The 22,152-nt window shown below is 44.3% G+C and overlaps 1 protein-coding gene across 1 annotated transcript; it reads left to right on the forward strand.

The window, feature by feature from the left end:
* Positions 1-2,497: 2,497 nt before the first annotated feature.
* LOC116825032 (C2 calcium-dependent domain-containing protein 4C-like) lies at positions 2,498-4,289 on the forward strand. Its single transcript, XM_032780719.2, has 2 exons — positions 2,498-2,590; positions 2,922-4,289. The coding sequence occupies exon 2, from the start codon at positions 2,976-2,978 to the stop codon at positions 4,275-4,277; it is 1,302 nt and encodes a 433-aa protein (XP_032636610.1). The 5' UTR covers positions 2,498-2,590; positions 2,922-2,975; the 3' UTR covers positions 4,278-4,289.
* The last annotated feature ends 17,863 nt before the right edge of the window (positions 4,290-22,152 follow it).

The raw sequence follows: 22,152 nt of genomic DNA on the forward strand, positions 1-22,152 counted from the left end.
GTAAAAACAGACATAAGTGATGGAGCATCACACTCAGTATTTGTGTTCTGGGGCTGAATTTCTCATTAGATTGAAAATATTTTTTCCCCCCCACAGGCACTGATTTGACTTGTTTCTCTAAGCATGTCTAGCTTTAATCAAGATACTAGGAATTAGATTAACTTATTTCACTTATGGAAGTTTGGACCAAAATACTTTTTGTGGATCTGGGCCTAAGTGAACAGGAAGCCTGTTTGTCAGAGAATAAAACAAAATTTGAGACAGGATACTTTCTTGTATCCCTCTAATTGGTGGCTTACAGATTCAATTAAGTATTTGGCTAGTTTGTTGGCAACCTCCCCAGCTCACATTGTCTTTCATCACAAGAGAGATTACTATTGGAAATCTTGCAGGAATGCACGTAGCCATAGCTCCACGTAACTCAATAATACAGTGTCTGAAAAGGGTCATCTATCCTGACGCTTTAAGGGTCAAAGAAGGTGTCTTGCTTAAAGATCCCTAGCAAAGCAGAATGTATCGGGAACGTCCAGTGTTGTCTTCTGGAATGGAGGTGTGCTAAGGGCTTTTGCAGCCTCCATTTCTTTAGTTCTGGGCTGCTGAATCCTTTTTTTAAAAAAAAATTGAGTAGATTAAGAGAAAATGTTGGTGTTAGCTATTGTGGAAGTAGAGAAAGAACTGACAGGGATTTAAAGGGGATTTCATATTTAAACAGTCCCCTTGTGTGAGCAAGAGTCAGGCTAACTGTAACTCTAATAATGTGAGACTTGTAGAAATGAGGATTGTGTGAGGCGAGTGGGAAAGAACTGTATGAGAAGCTGTTGTGATGTTGTGTTAGATAAGTAGGGAATGTAGACTATAGTCTAAATTGTTGAGGAAAATAAGATATCAGGAGGAGACACCATCCCCAGAGTCCTCCCCGCAAAGGCCCAGGTGAGCTGCTTTCGCCTGAATTAAGCTGACTGAGGTGCACCCTAGTAGGGATTTAAGCAGTGAAATCTACTAGTTAACCAAAGCTAAAAGGGTTTAACGTGGATCTGTACTCGAAGAAAAGTTGAGGCTAGTTCAGGGTTAGCCCATGTGGTGTCTGTCCCTGGTCTAATTCTCTCTTCCTAAACTGCACAAACCCAGACTCTGAATAAAACTTACTTCCTCTCAGATTTCACTTGCACCCATAGTACAGGCCTGATACCAACACTTTCTGATTACATCTTCCCCCAGAGTACACCCTCATCTGTGTTTCTCTGTAGATAAAGATAAGAGGGGTAGTGGTAATATATAACTCCATGCATTGACTTACACAAATGCAAGGGTTAACCATCTGAAGTTACTCTAAATTATCACGGTGTCCAGGAAATAAAAATCCATGTTCTCTGCTGCTCAAATCCAGGAAAGGTGCCAAAATGTCTAGATAAACATAAGCATGGAGGTGACTTGTTACTGTTTGTGTTTGGATATTTTATTTTGAAACAGCTTATGGTGTAAATAGACATTACAATAAAACGAGGTAATTGGAGTAGGGGGATATTAGGGAGGGATATAGGCTTATGCAGCTTATGGATTCAGCTACAAAATGCAGTGGTTCTGAGCATTTAGGTGAATTCAAACTCCCTTCACTGTGAAATAGTATGAATGGACCCAGGGCCAGCTCCAGCATTTTTGCTGCCCCAAGCAGCGGGGGGGCGGCTGTGATCAGCGGCAGCTGTACCTCTGTGGTATCATTCTTCGGTGGCAGGTCCTTCCCTCGGACAGGGACTGAGGGACCCACTGCCGAAGACCTGGATGTGCCTCCCCTTCCCATTGGCCACCCCAAGCACCTGCTTGCTGCGCTGGTGTCTGGAGCTGGCCCTGAATTGACCCAACCCAGGACAAAGGTTCTGTGATGCCCAGGGAGAAGGGAACCTGCTGGGATTAGCACAGCTTGATGCACTAAAATGTGATGAAAGTTCAGCTCTTGCCAGCTGGTAAGAACTCTCTCACACAGCTGTCTTCCCCTGTGGTACAGCGAGCTACATCACTGATGCAAATGGGTGTTTTTACCCCAGGGATGAATTTGGCTCCTTCTGCTGTATGCACAGACCTCTTGCATCATGCATTAGATCTGTGTACTTGGTGCAGAGAGTATCTAGTTCCTGAGTAAATCTGAAGGGGGTGTGTGTACGTGTGTTTCTCCACCAGCCGTGGCAATCTGGGTGGTGAGTAGTGTAGGATATCTCCTTCCTTTTCTTTGATTCCGGTACACCCGCCCCCAGTAGCGGCAGCTGTTAGCACTTGAGAAATAGAGAAAACAAGCTGGAGGACAGCATGAGCTTTGCTGGAGCTCAGCTTGGACTGCGTGGAGCTCTTAGCAGCTTGGAAATTCCTCAAAGGGAGGAGCTGGTTGCATCTCCTCTTTCCACGCCCCCACCCCCCTTCAGCATATGATTGGGTATGAGGCTGCCTAGCTTGCTTATAAAAGCAGAGCCTGACTCTCTCTACCCACTACTGAAGTGAGCTCTCTAGAGCAGCAGGAAGAAGGGGCTGTGCTAACTGACACTGATGAACGGGCTCTTAGCGAATTGTCTGAAATAACAAGTGGCTTAAACGTGCAAAGGTATGGGTGAGCTTGACTTATGGAGAAGCCTTATGGAATTTAATAGAGAGAAATTTCCATAGAGTATGGATCTGAGTCTTAGCTAAATGCTATCAGTTCTTAGATTAACTTCTTTAGGACACTGTTTAAATTCTGTAGTAACCTGTTAGTTTTATCCTTTGCCGTAAGAGGCTGAGGTGGGGGGAGACGTTGCTGTGATAAGTGAACTTTATCTTATCCTCCTAGGTTGTTAGTAGTGCAGCAGGATAGAAAGGGACTCAGCATGCAGGCAGGGCTTTGCTGAGCTGCAGCCAGTCAGAAGATGTTCATATGCTTCTGTTTTTGTTTGCAGGTGAACTTGAGCTCTGCCGCAGGGACCTTTCCCTCTCTGTATCCAGCTGTAGTGATGTGGTTTCTGGAGAAGATAAAAGCATCACCTGGAAACAGCAACCCACTGAGTCCTTCCTTCCTGGGGCTGCAGCCTGGTCAGATGGTGCCAGAGAAAGCCAGGGTAGGGGCAGCTACTTTTCCCAACATTTTAACCCCAGACAGGATCCCAGAGTTCTGCATTCCACCCAGACTGACCATTTCCTCTCCGCATGACTGCTGCCTGGCAGAGCCCAGTCTACATCCTCCTGGCATGGGAGATTGTGGCCCCAGCCCATTCTTGCCACATCTCATCCAGATAGAAAGTGCTGAGGAGACTTCAGCCCTGGAGGAGGACTGCTCCAACTCAGACCCGCAGTCACAGGCAGCGCTGTCCCTGCCCCACTTCCCCAAAGCCCAGACCTCATATGGCTTCTGCACCTTGCTGGAGAGTCCCCACACCAGGAGGAAGGAGTCCATCTTCCACAATGACCCATGCAGCAGCTCTCTATCCAGCTTGATGCTGCCTCGATCCAGAGCCAATACCTACGCTGGCAGAGGGGCAGCTTCCAGCCTCATTGCCATTAGCTCTGCCTCTGCCAGAGTGCCTTGTAAGCATCCACTCCTGCACAGGCAAGGCACTGGGGACAGCGATACTACCTCTTCAACTGACTCGTCTCCTTTCAGCTCCCCACTGCTGAGTAGATCTCCTCCCAGATCCTGCCCTTTATTCAAAGCTCGGAGCCAAGAGAGGCTGCTTGGCAGGGCACTGAGAGCAAGAAACAAATCTAGCATGGTAAGGAACAACTCCTTATCAACAGATGAGAGCAGCTCCAATGATAACAGCCCCAATGCAATCAGGAGGTCTTCAGAGGGGCTAGTTGAGTCCTTCCATACACGAAACTTTAACCTGTCACATTCTGCTATTTTCCCACTGGACCTTACCTGTGGCCGAGAGAGGCTTGTTGGGGAGAGCACAGTGCTACTGGACAGAGGAGGGTTGTTGAGACTGTCAGCTGAGTATTGTTCAGACAACAGAAGGCTGAGACTCCGTCTGATCAGTGCAGAGGGTTTATATGATGCATCTGTGGAGCCTAAAAGTATAAACTGCAGCATCACCTTCTCCCTTGTGCCAGGGAAAATTCAGAAGCAGAGAAGCACTGTTATAAAAAGAAGCAGAAACCCCATCTTTAATGAGGATTTTTTCTTTGATAGTATTGCAGAAGATGATCTGTACAGCTTTTCGGTGAGGATGAAAGCTACAAATAAAGGGTGTAGCTTGAAAAGAGACAGTGTGTTAGGTGAAAGTGAACTGAGTTTAGTGAATCTTTTATCCATCTAAAATGCCAGGCAAGCAAGCAGATATTTATTTTTTGTATTTTTAAAGTGTTTTTTTAAATAAATGATTATTTAACAAATTCCTTTTTAAAAGCCTTCATTTGGTTTTGTCTGGTAAGTTACCTGCTCTTCCACTGACAACAATGTTAATTGTAAGTTGATCATTTGTACAGCAAAACCTTAGGTTTGTGTGGTAGTAATAATTTCTATGGCTGCATGGAATACTATTACTGGCTTCTGGAGATAAAAACGTTTTGCAAAGATTTCCTGCTAAAGGAGAGTATTTGTTTTTAAAACCAAGGTTAGGTGTGAAATGTCTAGCGCAAAGATGTCCTGATCTGGGTTGGGGCTTAGAAATGCTACAGTAAAACAAATAAAAACAGAACACTGCTTTTGACAGGTAATAACATTTACACTCTTCTAATCTAGAAGGAAAACACTGCCAGTGAGCTTGTGCTGGGGGCCCTTGACATGACATGCTGGTTTTGAAACCAATTCTACTCTAAGGGGCCAGATGGTTCTTTATTCAGCAATGGGAGGGCAAGAGTAAAGCACAAAGCAGAGGCTAGGAACTGAACATTTTAAACTTGAGAGAATTCCCTCTATTCACCTTATCAAGGGTAATAAGTTGAGCTCCTTTTGGAGCAAGTAGGGCTAAGGGCCACCAGACCTTCAGTGGGGGAAATCATCCAGATCTTTGGGGAAAGGGGCTTCAACGAAGACCCAAGACACTGACCTGGGGGCTTCCTGTCTCTGCTACACCCTGGGACCACTAATGATGACTGCATGTTGTTCTTCCATACACGCTCTCTGCAAGAGGTTGGCCTGGTTGGGTTGTGCAGCATACAAGGAGATGTTGCAAGAAACAGTGTTGGCTGGTAATCATTGTGAGGAAATAACCAAAGGGGCTCAGTTATTGATACTGGAGAGATGCAGCCTGTCTTCCCCTTCTCTTCCCCTGACTCCCAGCCTTTGGGTGTCTGAGGGGCAGAGCATGAGAAGAAGAATGGAGCTGGGTTCAGGATCTGGGCTTAGATCACAAAATGTGGGCTGAATTCCTGGTTCTGCTGTGGACTTGTGACGTTGAACAAATCAGTGCATCTGTTCCCTATCACACAGTGGAGTAGAGTATAAACTCCATCAGTGTGCCTGAGACACTCAAAGTGACAGAAGGAGGCACCAAATCCCTAGATGTGTCTTCTGGCCTATTGCTAACCCTCATTGACTTTCCTCTGCTCATAAACTGAGGGTAGTAGATTGGCAGTGACCAGTTAGTAACTTTGTGAACAGAGCATGGGCATGGATCCAGGAACTAGGCATTGAACTCCCAGTTCTATCTGACCTTGGTTCAGTCAGATGCTCAGTCTGGGAAATGTAGATAAGATTTCATACTTGTAATTCATAAGGGAGGGGAACGGTAATGCAGGGACTGAAAAATGAGGGCCTTTTCCTATATATGGTGAATACGATAGAATCAGGATTGCAGACGTAAGGTGCTGTTTGGGTAGAGTAGTATTGCCTGAAGTATTTCAAAAAGGTGTCCAACTTCTAACAGAAGCAGCTCTTCCCCTTCCTTACCCTTGAAGTTGAGTCTAGCAACCTTCTTATACTTGAGAACTATAGCTGACTGCAATTTGCAGTCCTATTTGAGAGTGGGGCAAGAGAAGGGCTGGTTGTTATTCCAATGAAACCAGGTTGGGCTGCTTAAAAGTCTTTCAGTCTTAACTGCATTTTTCTCACCTGCATGGGCTACTAATGAAAGCCAAAACTGACTGGTGTAACAGAAGACTGGTAATTCACATGGATATTGCTATGATCCAAAACACAGGGCCCTGATGAAAATGGAAAAGGTAGGAAAAAGCGTGAGGGGAAAAGATGCCGAGTTCATGCACAGAATCAGATTAAGCTTAATCATAATCCCATTGTGTTCAAGCAGACAGACAAACTAGGGGTTATCTGAGCTGAAGCAAAGAAACTTTTATATCATATTAACAAAAAGTAGAAGGGGAAAACTCTACCAGGCATGTGTGAGAGAAGAAAGGACAAAACCGAATTAAAAAGATGCAGGATAGGTGTGAAGAAAAGAAACAATTTCTTTAATGTCACCTGCATAATCAATTTTGCTTACAAACTAGTTTTCTCCTTACCATCATAGCTGTGTAACTGTATCTGTTCACCAGGAAGAGTTTTCCCAAGGAAAAGCTCAAAGCGCCCTCTTCAGGCTTAATGTGTGCAACTTTTTTGAACTGAGAGGGTTTGCTTGTAAATCAAGTATGCAGGGGAATACAGAGATTGGACATGACAGACTGTGACGGGTGTGACCCCCCCCTCCACTCATTCTGAAGGGGTTAACGGCGGTCATATGGGCCAATTAGGCTGCAAACTGGGGGACATTCAGGCTGAGAGAAAAGCCCTACTAAGGGGAAGCTCACAGGTGCTGCTTCTATAAAGCCAGGGAGCAGGTAGTAGAAAAAGGGCTGCAGTCCCTTTCCCTAGGACTAGGGAGAGAAAGGAGGGATTTGTTTAGTGCACCCAGAGGAACGGGGTTTGGTTAAAAGGGTAGAAAATGGGAGCCTGGGATAGGCAAGGTAGGAAGTAGTCTCAGGGAATGGCAGGAAAGTTTATAGTTGCCTGGACATTTGCTGCTGGAGATAAATAGGGCCCAGGACTGGAACCCAGAGTAGAGGGTGGGCCTGGGTCTCCCTCCCAGTCACTGAATGAGAGGCACCATCAGGGTAGTGAACTTGAAGACTGTTCAGGTCCATTTGTTCTAGCCACGGAGGGAGTGGCTCAGTCAGGGCAGTGGAGTTAAGGACTGCCTGGGAGCCATGGAAGACGTAAGAGTATGCCAGAAGGGGAGGACTCTTGTGACTTGGCCAGAGGGTTAAGCCAAGAAAATGAGGTGCTGCAGCTCCTGAAGGGCAAGAGAGGGGCCACAGGGCAACAAAGTGAGACAAAGGGCTGGGAAACTGCGAGCAGAGGGAGTTAGGCTGAAAGAGCTAATCCCCAGAATTGCCAGGAGCAAGCACCCCTAAAGGTGAGCAGTGATCCCTGTGACACCGATAAGGAGTTAAACTGGTTTGAGAGGCAAGTACAAAATTTCTGCTACAAAAAAGAGCATCTGTTGCTGGGCAAACAGACACTATTTGCTCAATTTGAGACCAACAGCTACTTACGATGGTAGTCCAAAAGAAATCTGGCCTTAGTATGCTATGGACCTATCCGAATGTAAAAGAAATGGATTGAGCCTCCATTCCTTACAGTGCAAAAAACTGAGTTGCTAGATGGGTTCATAGGTTGTCAAGGTTCCTGCAACATGGACTTCAGTCTGAGCTGATAAGGAAACAATGAGCCAGTTCTAGAAAGATATGCTTAAAGAAAGAGGGAGTGGACTGAAGCAGGACTGAACTGGGTGGAAAACAGCAGTAGAAGGAAACAGAAGCAGTAGTGGAGGAGGATGAACAAAGGAGAGCCAGAGACATGAGGGTGGGGAGACAAGACTGAGTGTGACTTGGACACCAGAGCTCATGAGAGAGGCAGCTGCTGGAACACTGGAGAGACAAGGATGCAAATTGTGAGGGTGGAGCAGACTGGACAGAAATAGAGCACAAAGGGGAGTCTGACCCTAGGCGATGGGAAGCTGGGGGTAGGAAGGAAGGGTGACACTATAAATGTGGTACAATGACTGGGTTCACATGTGAACCAGGTGCATAAATTCCTCATGTCCATAATTTAAAGTCCGTTACTATTTTGTCTCCATTGCCTGTGTCAAACCACCAGTAGTGGGCTGCTTTACTATCCAACTGCATCCCATAATTTTTCGCAGTAGATGAGTGCTGGTTGCTGGAGCTGGTCAGAAAAACTCAAAAGAAACACCTTTTCATTGGAATTTGCTAATTTGTGAAAATCTATACAGTCCCCAGAGACTTTGATTTTGATGATGATCGAACCTTGCCTGCTTTCCTGCCAGCTTGCCTATCCAGTTCCTTGGCAACCAGGATAGGGTGCTACAGCAGTACACTAAAGCTTTTCAGTCTCGGGGCTGCCATCTCATCGGAAACCAGAAGGGAGGGCATGATATCCCTGCTACATCTCCCTCAGTTTAGAATCTCTGAATGCGAGGTCTCTAGCAGGCCAGAGTTCAGATGATGTTGAAGGGATGGGTCCAAGTAATTTACAAACATGGTTTTGAGAGATGTAGTATGAGTGTGAGACTGGGAACCAGAAACAGATCTATTCTAATCCTGCCTCTAATACTGACTTCCTCAGCGTTGATAGGTACGTTGTTAATTCTGGCTCAATTTCCTATCCATAAGAGAGCACTAAAAACTGTATAACTTAAAGCACTGTTGAGACTATCAATGCATTACATTTTCAAGCGCTTTGGAAAAGATACTCCAGAAGTGCTGAGTATGAAGCACTTCACTGGTCCATGCTGGCCCAGTGTTGACTTTCACAGGTGAAGAAAATAAACTTAACATTGCTGAGATTGGTATGTGGAACCAAACGACTGCTTCAGTAGTGATGATGGAGCTGAAGACAATCTCAACCTCATTTCAGTACATCACTTGTTCTCATTAAGCCATCTCTGTTTTCAAAGGCAACTGTCCAAAAGCTCCCATGCTGAAAAGGGCGTGATGCAAGCAGCTGTTGGCTTTTGAATTACTCAGTCTTAGAATGTATGTTGTGATAGGATGGACTGTTCATTGGAGAGACTGATTTTTTTTTTTCTTCTCCTGGCTTTTCCTGTTCCTTGTAGAACAAGTAAGTGAATGTGCAGAGAGGAAGAAAACTCTTGTTTCTCATTCTTGCTGTTACTCACTGCAGTGCTGAACTCTCGTTACTCTTCCTAAACAACTTGAAAGGACGAGTAGTCAAATGCAGACTCCTGTGTAAAAGTCAGTCTGGGTGGTTGCTGAGATAGTATCTGAGTTAGCAAAACCTTGCTGGAGGCATAGAAAACAGGATGCAAAGAGGAAAACACATGTCTCCACTGGTCATTTTCAATGCTAATTATGCTGAAGAACAATATATGGGTGTTCTCTTCTGCCTCAATGCACTCCAGGAAGGTGTTGTAGCCAAGCCTACATGTGACAAGGGCCTGATCTTCAGAGGCGCTGATCCCCTACAGCATCCACAGATTGCAGTAGGGTTTATAATTGCTCAGCTTTCCTGACATCTAGGCCAAAATGTTGTAACTATAATAGCTGGCTAAACAACAAAGAATGGTGTCTGCCTAAAGCCAAGTAATAGCTAGAGCAGTGAGTCACATTTTCTGGTGGTTTATTGCAGCAGGATGTTTGATCAGAACAAATAACAGTGGTCTTAGGCTCCTGAAATTAGCTTCATAATTAGATATTATTTACTTCCTATTACCATGCATTACGAACAAAACATTGCACACAAAATGCATCTGTAGAATTAAACAACTATGCTAATGTTTCAGTACAACCCCCACATTAATAACCATCTAATTGAAATTGACCCTGAAACATTTTATATAATGACTAATAAGCCCAGCTGAACATTCTGCTCACGTTATTGAAGTTACGGAAAGGAACTCTACATGCTGGTCAAGCAGAGAGCCTTTTAAGGAAAATGGGCAGTGGCCAGCTGCTGTAAAAAATAGATCTGATTATAGGTATGGGATAATAGCTGCTGTAGACATTGGCTGCAATTCTGAACTCTGCAGAGGTCAGGAGGAGGGGACAGGTTGCTGTATACCTCCTTCATGGCCCACAAATTATGGGCCTGGCTTGGGACCAGTGCAGGACTCGAAGAGCTGAGAAGCTGATGTAGACTTGTCTACAACACCTTCCTGGAGTACACTGAGGCAGAAGAGAACACCCATATGCCTCCTATGACCCAGGTACTTCCCCTCAGTGTGGATGTCGTGTGGTTGGTAGGAACTTGTGCAAAGCTGTTTTGTTGGCTTTACACAACCCACAGAAACCTTATACACAAAGGTAAATCCCCAGTATCCAAATTTACCTCTCTTTTATTCTGTTAGAAATGGTATAGGGGTGCACAGTGTAAATCTCCTTGGTTCACTTGTCCAGCTGAAGAGAATGGGAACCAACAGTAAGATGGAGTATCTGTAACAAAATGGGATGAGGGGTCTGGTGTTACAGGAAGTGACCAGGTGTGAGTCCACAAAGCCCCTTACCAGGTCACTGGCAGAACTGGCCACAACAGGGTTCAGAGCCAGTCATCCACAGATGATGTAAGGAGGGAGCAGCATCTCTTAATGCAAACTTTGAGTAGGTATTTGGAGAAATAAGCGATCTGAAGCTATTTATGAGAAATCTGGCTGTGTTCTTGTATCCTCATACTGCTTCCTGCCAGATCCGTGCACATGCGATTGCCCAAACATTGCACTCCACCAAGTCTTTGAAAGAGCATTCATGCTCAAGCAGTTGGCATCACAGGAGATGCTTCATATTTTAAGGCTCTCTGTTGCAGTCAGAGGTATTGGGGGTCCAGTGGTGTAGCCCCATTTGATCATCATGTCTTTATACCAGCTAGCTCCAGTGTAGAGTTGATTTAAGGCAACATCATATAGTCCAGCATTGATCTGTACTGGGTGGTAGACGCTCAACTAGCGGAACCCAGCGTGTATAGGCTATAAGGCCATTTTCTACCCTTGTTTGGCATAACTGGATCCTTGTCTATTTGGGTGACAATGTTAGGGGTTTAATGGTGGCAAGAAGAATGTGTCCCAACTTCAGTCAACTCAGAATCGGTATTGTATAGTAGATGTCTTGGATCTGTGAATTGCCTTGTGTGTGCTACTCTATTAGCAACTTCCTAATCAGGTATATCAGGAGGAACAATACTTGTGAGGGTGTAACGGATGCTGACATGGGTAGGCTTAAAGCATCCTGTAATATAGCAGCAGGAGGTGTTGAGTAGAGGAGATAGCTTCTTTGCATGGGAGGCTCATGCCCACACTGCACAGGCCTATGCAGCAGAGAATAGTAAAGTGCCAGCACTGTTGATTGCAGAGTGGACTGCACCCCACTTTGATGTAATGAGCTTGCTGAGAATGTTATTTCATACGCTAATCTTGGCTTTAGGTTTTCTCGATACGGGCTCTAAAGGAGCATGTGCAGTTGAGAATAACTCTGAGGTATACAGGATATATGGAATGAGTTCAGTTTTGTCCCAAGCCAGCTAATATTGAGTTGACATTTGGCCTCTTGGTTTTTGAGAGAGTGCACACAGATTTGCCTTTGCTGGGTTTGCATGCAGCTAGTTGGCTGCATAGTACTTGTCTAGAGTGTTAGGGTGTACTTTGTTGAATGCACTTAATATGCCAAAGTGTTTGTGCTGTGTGGTGACGCACATGTAACTCCCCTCCTGTTTGCTGTCTCAGGATGAGATTATTTAAAATAAAGTAAATCTGTCTTGTGACTTTTGTGCAAACTGATGAACTTCAGGCCTCATGTGATCTGCATTGTGTGCCAATGTGTATTCACCTCAGATCAGACTCGCTGAGACAAACCACCAGGAACAAAGTTTTATTCTGTAATGAAACAGAGAACAAGATTACGGTCCAGCAGCCTCCTCTCTGCTTGCTTGCATCCTGCTCCCAGTCAGTGCTGAAAGTTGTTGCTGGATGGGTAGGGAGGTGGAGGGTACTTCCTGGCAGGAACCAGGATGTTCTCCCAATGCAGAGCAGTATGTAGTCCACAACTTGCAGTTCCCACTGCTGCTGCTGAAGCACACTGCACCTTGGGCTACACACAGATAGTATGCCTAAATTACCCTATGCCAGGGTAGCTTGGCTGGTTGTTTTTGTTGATGTTGAATAATATAGGTGCTGAGACACTATGTTGTGGGAGGCTATTCTTCTGTTGTCACCATTGGCTCCATTTGCCACCAAGTGCTACTCTGTGGGAAAGTTAAGCGGATATAGGAATGGCCATACTGGGTCAGACCAAAGGTCCATCTAGCCCAGTATCCTGTCTGCTGACAGCAGCCAATGCCAGGTGCCCCAGAGGGAGTGAACCGAAAAGGCAATGATCAAGTGATCTCTCTTCTGCCACCCATCTCCACCCTCTGACAAACAGAGGCTAGGGACACCCTTCCTTACCCATCCTGGACCACTGCCAACTGGATATTATTTTGGCAAATAGCCCCAGATGCATCCAGCAATCTAGATCATACAGTGCCTTTCTCCACGTAGGAATTGGATCAGGGATGCCCAGAGGATTCAGGAGGCCTGGGGCAAAGCAATTTTGGGTGCCCCTTCCATAAAAAAAAGTTGCAATACTATATAATACTATATTCTCATGGGGGCCCCTGCAGGGCCCAGGGCCTGAGGTAAATTGCCCCACTTGCCGCCCCTCCCTCCGGCTGGCCCTGAATTGGTTGCCAGCATCAACACCCTGCAAAGAGGGAAAGCAGCAGGCCTAGAGGATATCCAAACTGAGCTGATGAAAAACTTTGGCCCCACGTATACATAAGTGGTTCCTGATTTATGTTTATGTGATTATCTGATAGGAGCTGAATTGCACTGCAGCTGTAATGGCTAATGAGTAAGAAGCCTCTCATATATAAAGACTGAAGTAAAATTTCATCAACTCTGGTCATCTGAACACATACCTCAACAAGCCTTCACAAATTGGGGAATTGGGGCACTAGTGTATGCCACTGGAATACTAGTGTGACAGGTATCTCAACGTCCTGGACAAATATCACTGAGTTAAACTAAACCTTATTGAATTAAGTTTAAGTATCTTAGGAGCTCATTGTACTAAAGTGTAAATGTTTGTTTCATTGTGAGATGATATTTAACTTGTCTAGGAGACATGACTAATGTAAACCTTGGGAAGAAATATGAACGTCAAAGGAGTTTTTTAAACAATGGGCTTAGATGAATTGTTAGAATTGGTAGGTTTCCTAGGAAATACTGAGGAGGAAGCTCTGTCCTGGGGAGGTGGCCTTTATTATGAATTATCTGTTCCCAGGATCAAAAGGCCCAATTGGCATTTGGCATAAAAGAGTAACTCACTGATTCAGGGGGTGCTTGTTCTTAGCAAAAGGAGATTATGAATTTTTAGCCACAGGAAAACCTCTGGGTAGGGTTTGAAAGACTGTTCACTGGACAGAGCCCACAAGCTTATTAGCATTTGTGTAAGTTCTTTTATCGTTTTTAATACGTGCTTGCTTAGAAAGAGCTGTGTGGTAACTTAACTGTGGTCATTATTGCTTACTGTTTCTGAGGGCAAAATTAAAGCAGGCCTCCTTAGGCAGCCAGCCGCACTTTGCAGGGAAATTCACAATGTAGACAGGGGTCTGTGCAGCCTGGAAAAATCCTGGCCAGGAAGTCAAGAGATGCACATCTCCACACAAGAGAGGTGACAGCTGAGGAGCCTAGAATGGGTATTCTTGCTGGACCATGGAGGGGGAATACAGGTGCAGTTGCCCTGAACTGTGACAACTACTACCTAGAGTCCAAGAGATGAAGAGCAGAGGAATGGCAGGTCAGGGATGAAACCCGATGTCAGAGCCTGGAGGAGGGTAACACATGCCTCCACTACAGATGGCTCTGGCTAGTGATATGAGTTCTTCATCATCATAAGTATAAATGTAACACTTCAAAGCTAGCTCTTCCATGTGAAAAGATGAAAACTTGTACTTGCTGAGCAGCATGGGTGCTGGAGAGACAAGTAGTCAACAAAGTGTTCTGGCTCATTTCTCAGCTGTTAAATGATGTTTTTCCTATAATTTGTACTAACCTTCAGTGCGAAAGCAGAAAGCATTCAAGTACAAGATGAGACCGTGCTGCCTGAGAATGTTTTGGGTTTCTTTCAGCTGTTAAGACTCTAAGTGTAAATGACTAATATACACTGAGGTAGCAACATGAAAGAAAGTAAGAATCGCAATTCCTTTTAGATGAATCTGATGAGTGTCTGAAGGGCAGGGATGCTTGATGTTATACAAGCTTAGATCTCTGGTGTTGGTACATTCTTAAAGTGCCATGGATTTTGTGGTCATGTGCCCTACTCTGGAATTGGACTGAAGCCTCAGTTCACTGTCAGCAACATGTATTCTGCATTTAGCAATGACAGATGAGAAAAATGAGCTGAACCGGTGTGTTGGCTCTAATAGTTGTATAATGTACGATTATAATGGACTGATCTTGTAACATGAAGAGACAAAAGATGAAAATATGACGTTTAGAATAGTGCTCAACCCTGCCCCTGGAATTTCCTTGATTATTTCTATAATCCCTTTAACAAAAAATAAATATAGTGTGAGGTGGAAAATATCTGATTTCCTTAGTAATCTGCATCCTGATTACTTTCCATTCTAGCAGCAATTAGTGACTGTTTTAACTAATCGTTAGTTGTGTTAGTGATCAAGAGACCTGAATTAATCATTCCATCCTATCTTGTAATTACTTAGTTAAAGGAGACATAATTTGGTAATTAAATTCCTAACAAAGTTACTATATGTTGAAATTCTAGATGCATAGTACGTTGGTTAGCCAAAATCTCTGCCTTGGTTACTTAAATGATATAACCCAGACAATTTATTCTAAAAGATGCACTGGTTTTAAGAAACATTTTAAGGTGACCATTTCTGACTTCTGAATTGTGAATGTGTTAAGCAAGAAAACTGACTTTGTATGTATATGTTCTTGAAATGCTCAAATAGGTTATTTTTCAAACTTAAAATCTCTTGATCTGAGAGAGTTACAGGAAAATGTCAATCTCGTAATAAGTATTTGAGCATAAAACCGTTTGAGAAATGAAGAGTCATTGTCAAAATCAGAGGATGACATAGATTAGTCAGCAACAGAAGGAATTTGCAATGCCAATATGAGCTACATGTCTGGTTCCCTAAAGAATAAGCAGGAACAGAGAATGCGAGATAAAGACCTTCACTAGTGCATTAGGTGGTGGCTTTGTGGATGATGGCCTGGTCGTTCCACCGGAACTACACCTGTCAGTTCCTGAATTCCTCCCCCATGACCTGGACTGTTAAATGAATAAAGAATAATTTAATGCTGTCCTTTGCTTTGCTTAATGCTGCAGCCACAGATAAGTGCACCTTCTGTTCCTAAAATATACGTCTAACCTAATATACAGCTGCAGTTTGGTTCCTAGCCTCTTTTTAAGCTACTAAAAGCCTCCACCCCACCTCTTAAATTCCTTATAAATGACTTGCATTTTACTAGTGCCCCGGCCAAAGCTATAGATCAATGTGATCTCTAAACTTTCTACTGCCAAGTGAGCATGATAGGCCTTGCCTCAGGGACCATGGTATGGTGACATAAAAAGCCTATAACTGCCTCAGCATGATGTGCTTGGAATTCCCGGCACGCTGAGTTCAGAAATCACATGAGCTTGTCCAAAGGAAGAAAGGACAGCTGCGTGTCCAGCTCTATTGCCAGGTGTCACATGATAGTGGGGTCTTTGGCTATCTCCATAGCCATCCATGAGCTTTATAAACTCCCATCAAGTTGTTAAAACAGAGACATGATATGTCGTTACATGGAAAGAAAATAGTCCTTGTGAATAGAGCTGGTTGAAAAAGGGAAAAACTCAATGAAATATCTTCACTTTTTTCAAACTGTAAAACCTGAAAAGTTTCTGGTTTAGTGAATTACCTGTTCATTTCATTACATGCTGATCACATCCCATTCTAATGTTATACGACTCTGTCTCAGCCAGGGGCGGCTCCAGGCCCCAGCACACCAAGCGCGTGCTTGGGGCGGCAAGCCGCAGGGGGTGTTCTGCCGGTCACCACGAGGCGGCAGGCAGGTTGCCTTTGGTAGCTTGCCTGTGGAAGATCCGCTGGTCCCGTGGCTTAGGCAGACCTCCCGCAGGTGTGCCTGTGGAAGGTCTGCTGGTCCCACAGCTCCGAAGCCACGGGACCAGAGGACCCTCCGGAGGCAAGCCACCAAAGGCAACCTGCCTGCCGCCCTAGCACCCCCCGCGGCTTGCCACCCGTGCTTGGGGTGGCAAAATGCCTAGAGCCACCCCTGGTCTCAACTCCATCTCCACTCTGTCCCAGCACCACTACTGTTCTGCCCCCAGCTCCCTGGGCTGCTTCTCTGGCCCCTCTGGCTCTGGTTGCTGCAGCTCTGCTCCCAGCACAGGTCTTCTCTGTGGCTGCTTCTGTGACTCTGCTCCCAGCACTGACCTGCTTCCTGGACTGCCTCTCTGGTTCTCTCTGGATCTGGTTGTTCTGCTCCCCAGCTCACCTCGGGCCCCTGCATTCTCCTTAGCTCGGCCCCAATCTGTCTGGCCAGGCAATTCCAGCTCATACTGAACACGGAACCCCCTGGCCTCATGACTTCCTGATTAGCCTGTCCGCCCTATCAGTCAGGCTGACCTGGCGCATTGGCCTCTCCCCATTGTTCCTGGGAACTGTCAGTCTCAGGGTTCTGATTTCCCATCAACCCTTCTGCTTTCTTTTGGTACTGGGAGCTAGCAACCAAAACACCCCCACTGAGTTTTAGTAAGGGGACAACAGTCTCCTTACATACCTCTTTGCTAAAATTCTGCTACAGCCACAATATTCACACCGGGACATCTGGGCCCCACAATAACATATACCCACATCATGTCATATTAAAAACCCATTACAATTATCAAAAGAACATTTAACATACTTAACATTCTAGGTCTACTTCCTCATATTATACATGACAATATTCATTAAAACACTACATAGAACCAATAACAATCATTTCTAAGTTTAATAGGCAGTACACCCTTAGTAATTCTCTGGGACATTCTTAGGACTGATGGTTCATTACCCATTTTTCTTGTCCCTTGTCTCCAGGTAACACCAGGTCAATTGGAGGGATCTGGCCATTTTCCTCAGAGTTTGGGTTTGCCCCTTTGGTTTCAGTCTCCTTAGGACATGATGCTCTATGTCTGCTAGAAGCCCTGGTCAGACTAACTGCTGTTAGACGTACAAACCATGTGCTGTGCATGGTCAGCTCCTTGTCTTTCAAATATTTTTGAAAATGCGACTCAGTAATGGTGGTGACTTCTGAGCCAGTATCTAACAAACATCTGGTCTTCACCCCTGTTGTACATACTTCGGCGGTTAGACAGTCTTCAAATGCTCACTTAACAGAAGTTGCTGGCTATGCTGACACTGCCCAAATTCCTTTCAGCTTTGTATGCAGAATGATTTTCCACCAAGGACTGGCCTAGGAATCCTTCTGCCACTACTTGGCCTTCTACTGTAGATGGATCACTCACTCCTGGTACCCCATTGGTTTTCAGTGCCTGAGACTCTATTCTCTTTCTCAGTGTACATTCTCAGCTAGTATGTCCTGGCCTTTCACAATTGTAACAAATGTACCCTCCATGCTTACCCTTCAGAGGGGATCTTCAGGATCCCGGTGCCTTTGCATACTTTGGCATACTAATGGGATGTTTTTCTTTCATCAACTCAGTCATCACTTTCAGCATCTCCTCCTGTTGGACTGCCAGTTTTTGGACAACCTCACTTAAACTTTCCAGTGTTAACTGTGTTTGGGGCAGGGTCTTTTCCTCAGTAGTTGCATTCACTAGGCCCCCACTTCATGTATGGGGGTTAGGCTTGGCTATCTTTTCCACAGGAACTTCCTCTTCTTCTGACCACATAATGGCAGCCTGCATGAGTTTATGGAAATTCTTACCAAGCTTTTCCTTAAACCTCCTTTTCATTTCACAGCAGAGGTAATCATCCCAGAGCCCCAACCAACAGCTCTTTCAGAACTGTATCAGGGTCTGGAACTCGTCGAGGGTCTCGCCGCTCCACTTTGCTCATTCTTTCCTAGAGGTCATACACGTATGGCCTAACAGTTTCACCAGGCTCCTGTTTCTCTCAGCCTATATTCCTTTTGGTGCTATGCCCAAAGAATACACTGTCAATCTGGTAACAGCAGCTCTGGAAAAGTTGTGGCATGTACCCCACCCTAAATTCTTGGGCCAAGTTGGCTGGTAATATTTGCTCTCAACAAACAGTTGATGGAAGGTTACTGCCCACAAATACTTTCTTTTATGCTGCTCAGGAATAAGAAATACTACTGATGAATTTACCCACTGATACATCCTCTTGGATGTATTAGGAGAATCGGAAACAAAGTATTCAGATCTTCTACCTCAATTGCGAGGCAGCTTTCTTTAATGCCTGCCATGGGACTGAAGTTACAGAAGGGAGACTACTGCCATTGGGTCTGGCTTTGTCTTGGCTTCCTGGGTAGGTGCGTGTGCATTTGTTTATAGTTGAGTTAACAGCTGCCCTTCTTACACACAAAGCAGATCTGCACTTGGGCCTCAGGCCTTGGGCATTGGCTGTTCCCACTGGCTATGTGCTCTAGTCTGAGTAGCTGGTATAGGATGGTGTGTTGCACTCTAAGGTCCAATCCCAAAACGTAATCAGTTTTTCAGCAGCCCTAAACTGGCATTCTTGGTTGAAGCTAACCCCTCCCCCATCCCAATGTTGTTTCTGTGTACAAACAATAGACAGATAATCAAACGGGGAAACAATATTTGGTGCTACTCCCATGTGCCTATGAGAAAAGCATTGCTCTAGTTGTCAAATGATGAAAGATTATGAGTTTGTAGGATTTATCCCGTTCCTTAGTGCTGCGAATTATACCTGTAGGCTACGCACCGTTCGTTTCTAGGCTGAGGCACAAAAACCAAAGATTTACAGAGTGTCCAAACAACAAAGTTTTATTGTGCAAGCTTCAAACAAAGTTCAAACGTGGTGTCCCCCTGCTAGTCAGGGAGAGACCCAGGCTGCAGATTACATAGAAGTTATATATCTTTTAGGAATGCATGCTACCCTCGTGGATCAGAAGCCTTAGCCAATAAACAAGTCATTTTCTTATCTTTAGCCTATTACAGCTAATCATTGTCCTTGTGCTGGCTAGTGCACAGTCCAGCTGTTACCTTGCATACTAGAATTTTTCCTTAATTATGCTGTTGCAGCTGTTTTCCTATCCTCTTTCCTGTTTCTGGCTTTATCTTCCTTTAATGCTGCCCTTGGGAGCCTTGTATGTGATGTGCTCGCTTTTAGTTAATGATGGATACAAAACAGGGGAACTTACAAAATGGAGTCGCTCATGCTAATTACCCTTAACACTTAGCCTTACTCTGTATTTCTCCCAAAACAATGAACTGTCTCCTTTCCAGACTTTTCCCTGGTACTTTCTAATAAATGGACACAGACAGGATGAGAGAACCCAACATACAGATGTCTCCTATACACACCACCACCCAGCCCCTGAATGTCTGACCCCCTTGGGAACTACTCTGTCAGTCCCTGATCTAGGAATGGAGGCTACAGCAGCATGCAGGGGTGCTGCTAGGCATCTGTGCTGTCACTGCAATCAAATTATCTCTGGGCTCCTGTCTACTTGCACCCTGTAGCAGCTGCTAACGATCCTGATTCTGCTTCACTCTTGGGTGATGGACACCTCTTCCCAGGGTACCCATTAGTTACCCAAACCTGGCACTGTCTCCTGCTGTTGAAGGGCTGCTTCTCCAACAGATCTACAGAAAGGAGAAATGCCCATTGGGGCAGAGAAAGCCTCTCCTCAACTGAATGGAATTACAGATGGTTGGGGGAGGGGAGAGTGCAGACGAGCCCACTAGGTGGACAGAATTAGGTCCAGAAGAGCTTTGTGTCCAGTCTCTACTGGTATGACTTTCAGCCAGGCTAGGCTGCCTGGGAGGATATCTCACCAAATGTCCACCCTTCAGCTGCCTCTTGCCCTAGCAGCAGGCCTTGTGCCACAGATCATCAGTCCTTGCTGCTGACTGAAGTGCTGCTGCTTCTCTTGAGCCTCTGTGGCTTCCTGGACAACCACCAAAGCGTGTCAGGTCACATTTGCTGCCTCCAAGGTCAATACCATCACTACAGGGGTTGCAGTCCCAGCCTTCAGCCTTTGCTCATCCCAGCATTTAGCTGACATCCTGCATTCGGATGTGTGGCCAGATATGACGGTCCTTTCCTTCCAAGCACCTTAAAAGCTGGTGGGGGTAGGAGGGAAGGGTTGAGCCAACTACTTATATCAGCTATATCACCAAAACAGACCTGTGGTGTGCTGAGGGGAAAATACTGTGTCCCAATTGCATCCACTCGATACCCCTTCCTGGCTATATGTCAAGTCAGGCGATTACCTAGCATGTGTGCAAAGGGACCTCAGCTAGTTATGGACACCTATTTTCTTGCCAGCTGCATCAATGCCCATGTTGCTACAAGAGGAAGTGTAGCATTTGTCTGTCAACTGATAAGTTTTATATTAAATATGAAGGGAGTCATTAAATAAATAGTCTAAATAAAAGGAGAATTGCACAGAGAAGAGTGGTGGATGGAAAAATCTGTAGCTTTCACGCATGAATGTGTTGTATATAAATTGTATAGCAGGAAATGAGTCAGATCATCAAACGTAATTCTTTGTTTCCACTTACTGTAACGAAATCATAGAAAGGTGCACCATTATGGTGCTGACCAGGAGCCAGGCACTACCTTTTGATAAGGGAGGAGAGTTACATTGGTGCTAACGTACAACAGTCAGGAAGGTTATTAGCTTATTTTAATACCATTCATATTATCTATTGTATATTGAACTATGGCAGCCTCAGTGATGTGAAGAGAATAAGAGCCACACAATATGTGTCACCTTTCGTAGTGATGGGGAGTAGCCTATCCAGGCATTTCATGTAATGTGAACTTGAAGATGCTGCAGGTATTATAGTGAGTAAAGGTCTTATAGAAGCTACCTTTAAAAATTATAGTATCTTCTGCATTGGGAAAACAGTCAGGAAGGTTATTAGCTCATTTTAATGGAGAATTAAGGGCATCAGTGCCATGGCTAATCTGATTAAGTTATTTATATTTCCACTCAATGTTCATATTATAAATAAATATTATTTTAAGACTGTCTACTACTCAACACATGCTTCAGGTGAGTTTTTAGTACTCATTGCCCTTGATCTGAGTATTAGAGCCAAATGCCATTAGCAGGATAAATTGTAATGTGCAAAGGAAAATAGCTATTGATTTTCATTTACTTATCTTGCTTTCTTTTGTTAATTTTCACCTTCCAAACACAGAAAAAGACTCTGTGGGATGTGTTTTGCTCACACAACACTTTGCCCGCAGTACATCAAGGAAGTCTGATGTAATTATGGTAAAACACTCTTGGCTTTCTAAAAATTGCTCCAAATATGTTTAGGGTCTGATCCCGCTCCTGTTTAAATGTAATTGCAGTCTAAGAAGAACAAGGTCAGAAGTGCTAAGTAGAAATGTAATTCTATATTCAAGCACATGATATATTGTTAAGTGCAAACATGAGGTAGTTAATACTTGAAAAATATACATTTCCCTATTTAAATCTCAGTCAATATTTCTCCTACTCTTATTAAACCAGGAAAATTATTTGGTAACTGCTTCCTGTGTAGTTATTGCACCAATACTGCAGCTTTTGATTTTTTACAACTGAAATCGAAGATTAAAAAATATGGCTAGCCTAATAGGATTGTAATGAAATTGCCTTATTTTGACGAAGAACAGAAAGAATACAGATGTAAGTGTGTGGAGGTATTACAGTACAGAAAAAGTATGTCTGTGTGCCATGGTCTAGAGATGATACAAAGTATAAAAATATTAAACTACATTCATAAGTAGCACTCTGAACTGACTGCACATCACAAAGGAAAATTATTAGCAAAGATTTGGCCTAGTGGAATTGGAAGTGGCTTGAGCAGGGATGAGTTTAAAATTGAGTATTTTAAAATATGCCTATCAAACTAAGGGCATAGGATAAAATAATGCAAAACTAATTAAAATGTCTATATGACACAAATGTTTAATTAAAAGAAATTCCCAGGCTTCAGCATATCTGTAGTGCT

Source organism: Chelonoidis abingdonii, chromosome 9, assembly GCF_003597395.2.
Source record: "Chelonoidis abingdonii isolate Lonesome George chromosome 9, CheloAbing_2.0, whole genome shotgun sequence".
Taxonomy (NCBI): Eukaryota; Metazoa; Chordata; order Testudines; family Testudinidae; genus Chelonoidis; species Chelonoidis abingdonii.

Excerpts from the sequence above, each read along its gene's own strand:
- LOC116825032 (XM_032780719.2), top strand. The coding sequence starts at position 2,976 with ATGTGGTTTCTGGAGAAGATAAAAGCATCACCTGGAAACAGCAACCCA.